The sequence below is a fragment of the Poecilia formosa genome, unplaced genomic scaffold (genome assembly GCF_000485575.1).
Source record: "Poecilia formosa unplaced genomic scaffold, Poecilia_formosa-5.1.2 Scaffold13, whole genome shotgun sequence".
Lineage (NCBI taxonomy): Eukaryota > Metazoa > Chordata > Actinopteri > Cyprinodontiformes > Poeciliidae > Poecilia > Poecilia formosa.
Genome location: NW_006799952.1, coordinates 2,894,683 through 2,907,813, shown reverse-complemented (window position 1 = coordinate 2,907,813; position 13,131 = coordinate 2,894,683). Strand labels below are relative to the sequence as shown.

The following is a 13,131-nucleotide window of genomic DNA, read 5'->3' as shown; positions in this document are numbered from 1 at the left end:
AAAGCCGCTTGTGTTGTTGACTAAAACAGTCACAATACTTACTGAGATGAACTCGATGACTCAGATCATCTAACTCCTTATGAGAACAGATCAATGTCACGCATTGAAAAGCACAGGCGCTGTGGACGGGAAGGTTCCAGGTGTCGGCGGGCTTTATAACTCACCTTTGGCTCCACGCAGGACAAAACCAAACCCCTCGCTGTCTTTCTTCTGTAAAACAGCATTCTTCTCTTCCACGATGTAATCACTGTCGAGAAAATAGCACAGGTAGAGCAGGGGTGAGTTCAACACCATCGTCGCACACGCAAACAAAGAGGGTAAAGGGTAGCGGCGTGAAGAGGGTCGACTGGTTGGGGGTTGAGTCGTTGGAGGAGGTGGCGAGGCACACACACACACACACGGATGAGCATGCACACACACACACACACACACACACACTTGTACTCTTTCCCAATGAGGTTAAAAGGAAAGCAAAAGATCACAGCTCAGGATTCCCTGGAGTTGCTCGAGTATTTTGAGATGGGAACGGGGAACAGGTTTGAGTGTGGGAGAAAATAAGCAGGTAAAAGGAAACCCCATGACTGAAGAATCGCTCGGATAAACTCTAAGACCTCCAGATGATCCCCCACTGGAGACTTACGCTGAGGAGTGTGTTTAGGGATTTCGTAAGAGAAACTGTCAGATTAAGCTCAGATGCAGCATTGTGCCCCGACTGATCACAGAAGAAACAGGACAGAAAAGTAAGCAAAGCAGTTTATCACCACCTGATTTTTCTGAGTGTTAAGGGATTAGGTGGTCTTACACTGTTGGTCCCCTCACACCTCGGAGAGTAAACCTCTCACATATGGGCTTGTTCAATTCTGAGCCAAAAGTTTGCTTAGCACAATAGCTTTGACTGCAAGCAGGGATATTTTCATAATAAAAAACTGCAGATATTATGGATATTCAACGATAGTCATGTGCCACTTAATTAGGCACACCTCCTCCATTGCTTCAAGCTCAAGCAGCAAATCAGTCAACCAACTCAGAGCCTTCAGGCATCTCAATGTGGTGAAAACAACTTGCTGAAATTCAAACCGTAAATCACAATGGGGAAATAAAAGCGATTTAAGTGACCTGAATGTCACGTGGTTGTTGGTCAGAAATGGCTGATCTGCCATTTTTGATTCACAACCTTCTCTCCGAGTTACAGGGAATGGTCTGAAAAGACGAAAGACTCAGTATGAGGAAAATCCTCACTAAAAATGTAACACATTGACCCTTGACGCAAATGGGCTACAGCACCAGCAGACTACTCCGGGTGCGGCTCCCGTCTGCAGAGAATAAGGAGCTAAGGCTATATTTTACACTGACTCACCAGCTTTCGACAATAACACATGGAAAAAATTATTTCCTGTTGTGCGTCTCAATTTCAGCCGCAGCGTTCAGACAGTAGGGTCAGAATTTCGTGCAAACAACATGAAAGCATAGATCACTCTTGAAAAGTGTGCACAATTCAGGCTGGTTTGCATTTATGCTTATTGAGATCTCTACTAGAATTAGCAGCATGCTGCATCAGCTATTCCTCCTGGGATAAAAAAAAGACAGATTACATTTACAAAATAAAAATAAAAAATCATATTACAGCTGGTGTAATGTTATGCTCTATATTTTGTTGACACTCTCTGGGTCCTTAGTACGAGTTGAGCATCATTTAAACACTATAATCTACTCGAGAAGCAGCAGTAGCAGTAGTTCCTGTCCATACCCATCTCTTTATGACTACGCTGCTCAAGTCATCTCAATCTGGTTTGAGGAACATGACAATTTTTTTTTTTTTTTGTACTCCAAAATATCGTATCATGAATGCGCAGTCCACAAATGTTGCCATGGACCAAAATCACTTGGGAACCTTGTTTAAGTACGCGCCTAAGAAAGTGGCAGGTGAGTGTACATTTAGATCATTTCTAATGTTCAACAGTAAAATTTGAAGAAGCACTTAATTTACTTACGTCTAGTGTGCACAAACAGAAGTAATGTATTTTTGTTTGTGTGTTAAACATAATTCGACTAGCACACAAATGTCCTTCCAAGTCTTTGTAACATTTCTACAGTATCCTTGACAGCTGAGGCAGATATAGAGCAGAGACGTTCAAATTGGACAGCTGAGCTGCAGTTTCATTAGCTCAACCGAATAAACTCCTCTCAGACTCACAGAGCTCCTGCTGCTGGAGCCAGGAGATGGGGAACCAACCTTTCTGCTGGAGTCTGATTTCATAAAATGCCCTCTATCCACTTTATGCTAATTATTGTGCACACAATGCTGTGCTGGAGAGGCAACACTAAGCAGCTTTTTCTTGCTTATAGCTTCACATCCTATATATTCTCACTTGAACTAAGACTGCATTAAAGCAATACAGGATTTTTTTTCTTGCTTATATTTAACTTCTGTAACTGAAACACACATTTAACAGTCAGATTTGAAGAGTCACATGTTTTTCAAAAATGCAAATTAGATACGACTAACTACAACTTAAGGTAAGGCAATGCCAAACATACATGTAATTACATTACAATTAGGTAATGTAATTGTTTAACATGTGACCATTTTCACAAAATTTATTTTTATTCTATATCTATTACTTCAAATGATATAAAATTCACACCAGATGTCACTAGCAGCCCCATGAGACGCAACATAAAGGTCAGAAACGCAGCAGCAAAGACATTTAAAGTGAGGTTTGATTACAGTAACACGTCCTAAACATTAAAGATCTCACAAAGAACTGTTCAGTCTATCATTAAAAGATGAAAAGAGTACCAACTAACTTCAAAGCAGCCAAAACAATGGCCTTCAATCCAAACTGACAGGTTGATCAACGATAGAATTAATCAGAGAAGAGGCCGATACTCTGGAGGAGCTGCATGAGTTTCACAGTTCAGGTTGGAGAATCTCTGGACAAAATAACCAGAAGCTGAACAAGTATGGCTTTTATGTAGAAATGACAAGAAAAAAAAATACGAAATTTGGTTTAAACTTAGCCACATTCCATGTAAGGGACAAAGCAAATATGTGGGAAAAGGTCCTGATCAGATGAGACCAAAATTTAGCTTGTTGATCCTAACATACTATGCACATCACTTTGAAACAGACTATCCAAATGTCAAAGCATTGTGGCGGCAGCATCATGATGTGGGGATGCTGACCACAATTGATTTAGGAAGCTTAATATAGCCCAGTCATAAAACACCATCACACCGTGACGTAGACCAGGACATTTACATCATGAAGACGTTCAAAACACATATTCACTGTTGTTCAGTCAGACATTGCTGAGCTGTCGTCTCAGCAACGGAATAGTTTTTGGACGGTGACCTTGACGTTCTCCTCTGTAAAAAGCTCTCCCTGTTGTCTTCTTTGAAACATCCTGGGATCCTTGTTGACACCAATGATTATTTTTCTCTCCAAAGTTTTTGAAAAGAAACCCACCTAAGGTGGATGACTACTAATGCATGACACACTGTTCAGATTTTTCTTCCAAAAAACTTTTGAAAATGATTTAAACTTTCCCTTAAAAATTGTGTGCTGCCTTGTATAAAAAGTAAATTCAGAAGTATGTTTCTAGTACCCTAGCCACACAATTCTACAGCAAAGAGATAATTATTACCACACATTGTAAGACCTTCAAAACTTTTATGCCATTTAATTAATGGAATAAATTAAATTATTATTATTTTACAGATTTTTCAAATATTGGTGAAATCTTCTCTTCTCTTGTGTCAATCTCATTAACCCAATATTATATATTGACTTGTCTCATGAACTGAATACATTAATGTACGCCTTCTAAGAACAAATACAATTTTCATCTTCAAACATTTATGAATCTACTTATAACGATATCTCACATCACATATTGACTTTAAAAGTGTTGTTTAACTTAACAAATATGGTTCACCTGTAACCTGTAATTTAATCTAGCTTTGAAGTAAAATATAAGATGCTGACATTTTTCAAGGTTGGTAGAGTTGGTGGAAATAATGTTCATAGAGAACAACTCTTGCAAAAAAAAAAAAAAAAACTCTTCTCCCTAATAAAAACTCAGAAGAGAGTGCAGTGACACCTACATTACTTTAGATGGCAGCAACCTCACTGCACTTCATCACCTTTTTGCATGGACTTTATTAGCCCAACAGGGAGAAAAGTTCCCTGTGACATGACCATTAAAGTTGCTGCAGCATAACATGCATGGCCACACACACACTGAAACCAAGGCAGTACCTGTATGAGGTGAAGTTGTCATAAGATCCCACAGTGTAGTGTCTGAACAGTCTCTTATTGCGGTCCTCCCGGGTCTCTGTGCAGAACAAAAAAGTTTTGTATACATTTGCTCATGTTGTTGTGACAATAAGATCTTGAGAAATTTAAAGTAAAATGCATAAATGTTTTTTTTTTCTATAAATGTGACTGTGTATTTCAAACTAAATGTGAGCATTTAGACTGGTATTAAATCAGAATATTTAATAAAGAAGTAAAATTCAACAATTGAAATCTCAGCTGTCTTAGTTTTTATCAACTGAGGTTAGATCTTCATGTTTTAAAGAAGCTTAGATGATAAAAGCAAAGTCAGTAAACATATTCATTGTTGTAACACTTTTTCAGCCCTCATATAGCAATAAATGTTGCATTTAAAAAAAAATGGATATAAAGATAAAAATATTTCCCCAAATATCCTATTTTCATTTCAGCATGTTACTAATATGTCAGCCATAATTTATTTCAACAAACACACAGAGAGAGAAATTAAGCTACCACAGAGAAGTAATTATCATTAGCATTCTTCATCATTCATGCCATAACAGGATGTAATTCTTCCATGGTATTTTTTTTTTGTTTGTTTTTGCTTTTGAACTGTAACATAATTGCATATTTAACACAAGATTTTTTTTAATATCCAAGAAACAGAGCTCAGTTTGTGTACAGTGTATGTGTGCAGTTTCAGCCTTTATGGGGATTTGCCCTCCATGCATGCTGATAGAGATCAATGCCCTCTTCTCTTCCCGATAATACAGGCAGCATCTACCCTGAACAGTAATATGCTGACTAAACAGCACACAGCCCTTTGAGCCCACACAGAGGCTGTTAAATGAGAGAGGCTGTGAGAGCAGGGTCGTCCTGGTAGGTATGTGAAAGTCACAGCATGTTGCTGTAAATCTGCAAAAAGGACCCGGTCGCATGTCTGGCTTTGCGCTTGTTTCCTTTACACTAAATCAAGATAGAAATAGTTGTGCAACATCTTAATATTGTTGCTATAAACTGGTATATTACTTCAGTCCATAATTAAAGTGTATTATTTAACTAAAGACTATGCTTGTGTCAAATACTGCTATTTGATTAAATAGGATTAATAGCAATTAACTAATTGCAAAACCTCTGATGAATTTCCTAATTGTTTTAATCACATCTCTCCATTAACAAAAAGCAAAGCATTTCTTGAGAAAGTGGAGATAAACAAAAAAGAGGTAAGTAAGAGCTGACAAGAGATTTCTATAAACTAACATTTTACTAGCAGAACCAGGGGGGAGGTATAATGAAGGAGGAGGTGTAATTAGTTGCGAAAGTTACAGATGAGAGATTAATCACTCCGAACTGTCTCACATGTTATAAATCAAGACAGCTGATCATTCAGGTGTGCATGTAATCGAATAAAAGGCTTTGCCTTAAAGGGGGGAGGGGAGAAAAAGGAAATCAGCCAAATGACCGTGCATGTGTGCTGCCTAAAAAAGTGTTGTTTGTGAGCTGAATGCATTCCTGTGTGCGTAGTACATGCGTGTATGTGGAAACTGTGAGATCAGATGCAGTCTGAAAGTGTGAAATGTGGCTCATTCATCAGAACTGTCATGTATTCTGTACAGCCCAGGAGCATCTAAAAGCAGGGCTGTGATAGCAGCGATAACCTCAACAGCACCGTAATCCATCACACCCACATCCCCAAAATGGAAACAAAAGGACATCACAAAAGGTGTTCACTGTAATTAAAGAAACATTATTGATGCTAATATATAGACAAGTACATGTGCTGATCTTCCTCACTTTTATCATATAGACTCAAGAGTGAAAAAAACAAGTACGGTCACAGAAATCGTGAAAGGATGTCATATAGGGAGATTCAAAGTCTTATACAGCAGGGACTGTGCTTTTTACTACCTTTACGTTCATTCATTCATTCATTCATTCATTCATTCATTCATTTTGATTGTTGAAAAGCTGAATGACCCCAATGTTGTTAAACATTCAACTTTCAGACTTAAATTTGACTCTGAGAATATTTGCAGACAAGATCATGGACAACTTAATCAATACACAGTGAGGCCCAAATTCTGAGCCTGCAAAAACAAGCCCATATCATCAGCCCTCCACCACCGTGTTTGACAGCTGACATGAAAAGTTCATGAATATTTTTTTTCTTTTGCGACTTCTTTTCATACTTGCTCTTGGCCAGGGCCTTGTTAATGACAAATGGTTCTTAATTAATTCACCTAAACGGCTGGCTACAAATTATGCATTTAACTTTTTAATGGCTTTTCTAATTATCCTGCTAATTTATTTCCTCTGTGGCATTGAGTAAAATATATCTGAACACTTTAAAGCAGTAAGGTATAAAATCATCCACTTGATCCTAATCCCCTTAATTTTGTGTCAAAGGTTACATTTTTGGATAAATATTTGCACTACAACTGGCTGAGAGTGCACACTCATAAATAATTGACCTCAAATTGCACTTTAAAAAAGTCCAGAGAGAACAGCATTTTCATTAAACAACATAAACCAAGAAATTAAGGGTAAAATTAAGCAAAGCAAAAAAGTTTTTCTTTACCTTGGGATTAGATACAGTAGATATTTTTGATATTGCATAACAATTTGTTTCTAAAAATATTTTTACTGAGTGGCTTGTTGTCCCGACAAAACATCCCAAATCACTGACTGGATTCAAAATTAATAGGAAGTAAATTTGAGTCTGTATGACTGTGTATACATGAGTTCCTGGTGGAACTAATGCATAGTATCTGGTAATCTAAAGTGGGTTGCCTGTTGTGTTTGGTTTGGTGGATTTGTGGTTTGCTGTTAAAACAATCTGGTAACGGAAAGACCATTCAGTAAGGAAATATCGCCCTTTCATTCATCCACCTGTATGAATGAAAAATACCAAACGTTTTTGAAGATCGCATTTCCTCTTCATGAATACAGACAGGTTTCCCCTGCAGCAACATCTACAATGGCAGTGGGTGTTGTGAGTCTAAAACTGAAGCTTGAAAGGCAACAGCATTCATGTTGATGCTTGAACTCACTTGCAAAAGAAACCATGCTGCTAATGCATAACCGATAACCTTGACTTCAATGCTATACATAGACCTCATTTAGACATGAATCAAAATGAAGCAGGGGTTCCTCTAGTAAGACAAAGAGGAGGGCCACATTTTGTCAAACTACTTGTTCTTCCTACATATACTCCAAAAGACAATGCCTTGTGTGAAAAAAAAAACATAGACCAGAGACAATGGGTTCATAGAGTTAAGTCTTTGTATCATATTAAACCACATTTGCAACGATACAACATCATGCTTTCAGTCAGCATGTTAACAAGCTATCTTTCTGCTGCTCACGCTTCTTTTAGGGCCCACAGTGCTTCTCCATTCAGGACAGATGTTAACTCTCCTACTGTCCTTGTCTGAAGGGCACAAAATCTCTCCCTCTTTCTCTCTCACACACACATACACACAGATAGATGAGAACACAAACCAAACCGGACACACAGTGAAGCCTGCTGAATAAAAAATTAACCCCTGGTGGTTTACCCAGATCAAGTTACACACCAACACTCATGTGCATTTGCACAAACACACATTTATCTGGAGAGCCTTATTGACTTTTTGATTCCATGCTTCCACACACTCACACATCCCAACTTCCCCCGTCATGTGCTCCAGCTGACTCTTTGTTCATGCAGTCTGTGTGTTGTCCTCCAAAACCTGGTGGATACAACATACAGCATGCAGAAACCACAGAGTACTAAAAATAGTGTTTTAAAATAACACAGAGAAATTGGTAGAACTTCCACTGAGCCACAGAGGCATTGAGGGGTTGGGGGTGGGCGGCAGGGGGAAGGCCAACTCTGTTTTTCTGTTTGGTTTTTTTTATGCTGTCCCACAGTATGCCGGTTATTTTCAGGGAGCTACTGTGGTGTGCAGGTGGATACAAGGCAACATCACCTCCACTCTTGTTCCCCCTCCGTTTCCACATCACCTAACTGTTGAACACACATGACCAGGGTTAGCATTTTATCATTTCATTTGAAGGTAGCACTTCTGGAATTAAGATGAGTTTGTGGAGCAAACTACGAGAACATCTTAACATTGCATTATCCGTGCCTACAACTGAGGTGTCCGATTGGTGCGCTTTTAAGGAAATTGCAGAATGAAGTGGTAATCACCCCAGTACCTCTCATGACCCTTGAAGTTACTTGGGTCTGCTTCCACAACTGTTACTGCTCCATCAATCCTACTACCCACCAGGGGCAGATCTGCGACCGTGACCAGACAGCAGTCCATTTTTCATCTGTAGTCACCCAGTTTTCTCTAAGACTTTGACAAGGGGTTTATCTCTCTTACCCATGACTTTCCCACCTTCCTGCATGAATCAGTCACAGGGACTGTCTTGCAGTTCATCTTCATCTTTAAACAATTAAAAGCACTCCTGGGAGGTCCATTTTGTGTAGGCAGCTAATAAATATTCCTTAACACCATTTTCTGTAAGAGGTTGTCATTTTTAGTTCTTTTAAAATTGAAATATGACTTCCAAGACAAATAGCACTGAAACTGTGTCAATGTCTGAGACCGCAAAGTCCAATTCTCTTTTAGCCACAAGCCAAAAAACTCCAGCATATATTTCATATCTCTGCTTTTTTCTGCTGCCTTTCCCCTCCTCCTCTCCCTCAGAATTGGTTCGTTTGTGGAAGAGCCTTCGGAGAGCTCGTTGTTGCCATGTAAGTATGAGAGGCAGAGACCAACGCCTATAAATACCTCGGCTCTGTCAAAGAGGAAAAAGCCTTGAATAATTCAGTTACAATCAGACAACAGAGGGAACTACTTTACACGAGCCTCAAACCCTGTGAAAACTTATTACAACACACGTGTGAGGCCAAGGTCAAGCTACAAATGCACACCAAAAACTAATTCTGCAACAAGAAAGGAGCAGAACGTGAAGAACAAATTTATCCCAAACAGAATCCTCAAAGGCTTTCAAAATCCCAGAAATGCAATGATTCATTTCCTCCAAATGATTTACTTTCTCTAACTGCCTAATCGTCCAATTGTAAATTTAGTAGCAGTATCTAGGTTTTGCTCACCTCCGTTTCTAAAATTGATTGATTTGCACAATGTTACCCAAATAATGAATTTTTAAATAACCCTATGCCTTATGAAACATAATGTGGCCGTACTGTAAGAGGACATCCTTGTGGCCGATGCAGGTGTGATGCAGTTGTTTCGAGAATAAGACACAGCAGACAATCCTGCTGTATCTGAACATTTAAGGAGTGATATGAACTAAACAGACGACTCAGAATATACAAACGATGACAGTTACAGTATCTAAATTTTACCTGTGTTAACACTTTTTATTTTTTAAACTATGTTCGAGGAGGATTCAGAATGGCATTTCTGTAGACTGACTCTGTTGTTTCTAGACTCAATAGGAATTAAGGCCCATTTTGATCAATGACAGAGTTTGAAACAAAGCTTCTACAAAACAAAACCTAAATTTTAAAGGTAATAATCCCTGACAACATGGGACTTGTTGTCAGTCCCATGCACTGTACAAATAAAAGTACAGTGCACTTTTATTTGTACCACTTCATGTTCTTTTCATCACACAGCATAAGAGTGAAGAGTATTTGGTATTTTGAAAGTCTATATATGAAGTGACCAAAAATGTCAACATTTTACTTGAAGAAACTATAGGTACAGATAATATATTACAGACTGAAGGGTGCGTTCAGACTGCAGCCTGAAGTTACCCAATTCCGATTTTTTTGACGTAATGCGACCTGTATCCGATCTTTTCATGGCAGTCTGAACAGCACAGGTCGGATTCTTTTTTCGAATGTGACCCATATCCGATTCAAAAGCGACCTAACAACCAGGCCGCATTCATCCGAACTGAACGTCACTGATACTCAACGAATCTCACTATTCTGGGTCCTGATAAACGCAAGCGAGAAGAAAAACAACAACCATGAGGGACTATAATGAGGATTAAGTTGTTAATATGCTGCTCCGGCCGGACAACAACTTCAAATATGTAAGCTAAGCTCCACCGTTAGCCTCCATGTTTACTTCCGCAAACATTGAGCACTTCTTTTTTTATGGCAGTTGGCAGAACACTGAGAACGCTGACGCTATTGCGCCAGAAAGTGGCGCAATAGATGCGCAATCTACTGCGCATGCAAGACACTTTCAGGTCGTTTGCCCGTTTACACTGCAGAACGCATACAGGTCGCATTTACTGGCAGTGTGAACGGCCCCGGCAAAAAAATCAGAATTGCCAAAAAGTCTGAATTGGGTCACTTCAGGCTGCAGTGTGAACACACCCTTAGAGAGCTGCAGTAACCTTTCTGTTTAGTGTGCCTGCATGAGCATGAGCGCATGAAACCCCCCTGTTCCCCAGTTAAGTCCTTGTCAAATGTGATGTGTCTCTTGTCCACCATCAGACTCGTTTCAGCATTGATTCATTCTTCAAATAGTATTGCCATCTATTATGATTTCATACGGATCTGTCCTCCACCAAGAGAGATGGCTCAACACACTTGACTGACTTCTGATGAAAGGTACAGAAAGTGGCCATCAGTCTGTGCCGAGCAAACAAACAAGAGCCACACACACACACGCGCACACGCACTTTAAAAATATGTAACTTTATGGCACAATCTGCAGAGGTTTTATCAAGGGTTATATGGCTGGACTGTTCTTGTGCTGCCTGTCTATAATACTGACTCAGCTAAACTTTAATACCTAAGACATGTCCCACAACCTGTGCTTTATTATTTCTCTCGCTTTCTTTCTCTCTCTTTTGCCTTTTAATAAGATGGATTAGTTGGCAATGCTAATCTATCTGCTGACTCCACACAGAATATAGACAATAAGTAAAGTGTGTGTTCGTGTATAGGCACAGAGGTGAATAAAAGCGTGTTCATTTGCATGCACATACTCTGCTCCTTTGTGTCAGCATTTAAATAGTCACTCTGAATTTTACCTGTCAGCACTGGAGAATTACTTGCTGATGAGTGACTTGCCATCTCTTTCAAAAAAAAAAAAAAAAAAAAGAGTAATTCAGCCAAATAAAAAAAAGTTTTCTGAAAGAAGGTTCCACTGAATGGTAGCTTATGAACTTGCTTAGGTTAGAACTAGATAATGAAAATAATAATAATAAAAAGTATTCTAAAATATATACCTAAAACATGTTGAACAGAAGCAAAAGCAAACAACAGCTAAACATGTGGACTACAACAAACTGGAAACTTTCTTTGCAGTGTTTTTCTCCTGCATTTGTTTTTGTGTGTTTTGCATCATTCATGCATTTTCAGCATGTTTTGCTGTTTGCTGCATGTTTGCACCTGTTTGAAGCATTTTTCGCTATCTCTTGTGTGTATTTGCTCCTGTCACCCACTGTAGGTTGTTCTGTTGACGTCACATTGCAGTGTCAATTGAGAGCATTGAACTTTCATCCCCAGAGGGCCAGGCGATCATCTTGGGGGGAAAAAAACAGTTCCCACAAGTATCTTCCTCTGTCCTGACACAGTATTAAATTGCAACGTTTCCATCATTCGTCTGCATAAACCAAGGACAAATCATAAGAGACACATATACAGTTAGCCTTATGCAGAATTCTGGCTACAAAGTTGGGATCAACACACAAGGACTCAGATATATAGACATAAGACAACTTATGTGTTGTTTTTGTCTTTTACTTTATGTGTCCTCTATCAGTACATACGCCTACTGAGTGAGTTATTTTACTGTCTGCCAACTGTGTCTGTCTGACAGCTGCTACTTAATTGACAAACCTATTCTGTTTGAGTAGAGTGACAGACTCCAACATCATTTCCAGTCCATGGAATCAGGCGTTGACAGCAAACATTAATGTTGTATCACTAAACACTTACAAGATAAACAAAACCTCACTATGTGTGGGAGAAGACTTTAGACGTTTACTGTTGCTATGTTTTAGCAACGGTAAATGTCTGGTGGACATTTAGTGAAAATCTGATTTTTACATTTGATTTTAATCAGTGATGATTAAACGCAAATGAAAAATTCAAAACCAAATGCTGATGGATTGAAATGGTAAATGGGCTGCTTTGTGTAGCGCTTTATCAGGTCCTGAGGACTCCAAAGCACCTCACCCTACATTGATTCCATTCAGTCATTGCTGTGATTGAATGTAGTCACTCATTCACCCACACATTCACACAATGTGCTATGACTAATATAGACAGCAGTTTTTTTTGCCTTCTTTTTCTTTCCCTCTTTTTTAAGTACTCATTTGGTTTCCAGTCCCAGAGGACTTTGAGAACATCGTCTACTTATGTTTTCTTAGAAGTCCTTTGTGTATTTCTTTGAACTGATATTCCAAGACGACTTGGTTCCTCAAATGACAGAATTGCATGCTCCACAGTGGTATTGTAAATGCGTCCCACTTAACTAGTCACTAGTAATGATTCAGATCCTGCTTTCTCTCCTTTTTATTTTCCTTGACAGCAAGAGACATTAAGTCCCAAAATGAATTTCTCCAATCCTCTCAGAATATGTTACTCAACTATGGTTTAAACTAGGTTAAAACAAGCTACTATGTGGGGACGATGGTGGTGACGGCAGTAGGTGTTCTCCAGTTCGATTCCTGGTCCGCCTGTCCGCCCTTGTTGTTTGTGTCCTTGGGTAACACACTTCACCTGTTGCCTGCTAGTGTTGGCGCAAATCTGCATCCTGGCTTCAGTCAGACTGCCCAAGGGCAGTTGTAGCAACAATCCTGTAGCGGTAACACTTTATTTGAAGGGGTGTGAATAAGACTGTAATGACACTGTCATAAACATGACA

At 39.1% G+C, this 13,131-nt stretch overlaps 1 protein-coding gene across 6 annotated transcripts in view; it reads right to left on the bottom strand.

Moving 5' to 3' along the window:
* Positions 1-13,131, bottom strand: part of shank3a (SH3 and multiple ankyrin repeat domains 3a) — a 145,927-nt gene that overhangs the window by 18,492 nt on the left and 114,304 nt on the right. For all 6 annotated transcript variants that reach the window (XM_016668116.1, XM_016668117.1, XM_016668114.1 and 3 more), the window contains 2 exons: positions 4,262-4,337; positions 165-247 (listed from right to left, as the gene is read on the bottom strand). In XM_016668116.1, coding sequence (XP_016523602.1) covers positions 165-247; positions 4,262-4,337 — 159 coding nt within the window. The remainder of the gene's footprint in view (positions 1-164; positions 248-4,261; positions 4,338-13,131) is intronic.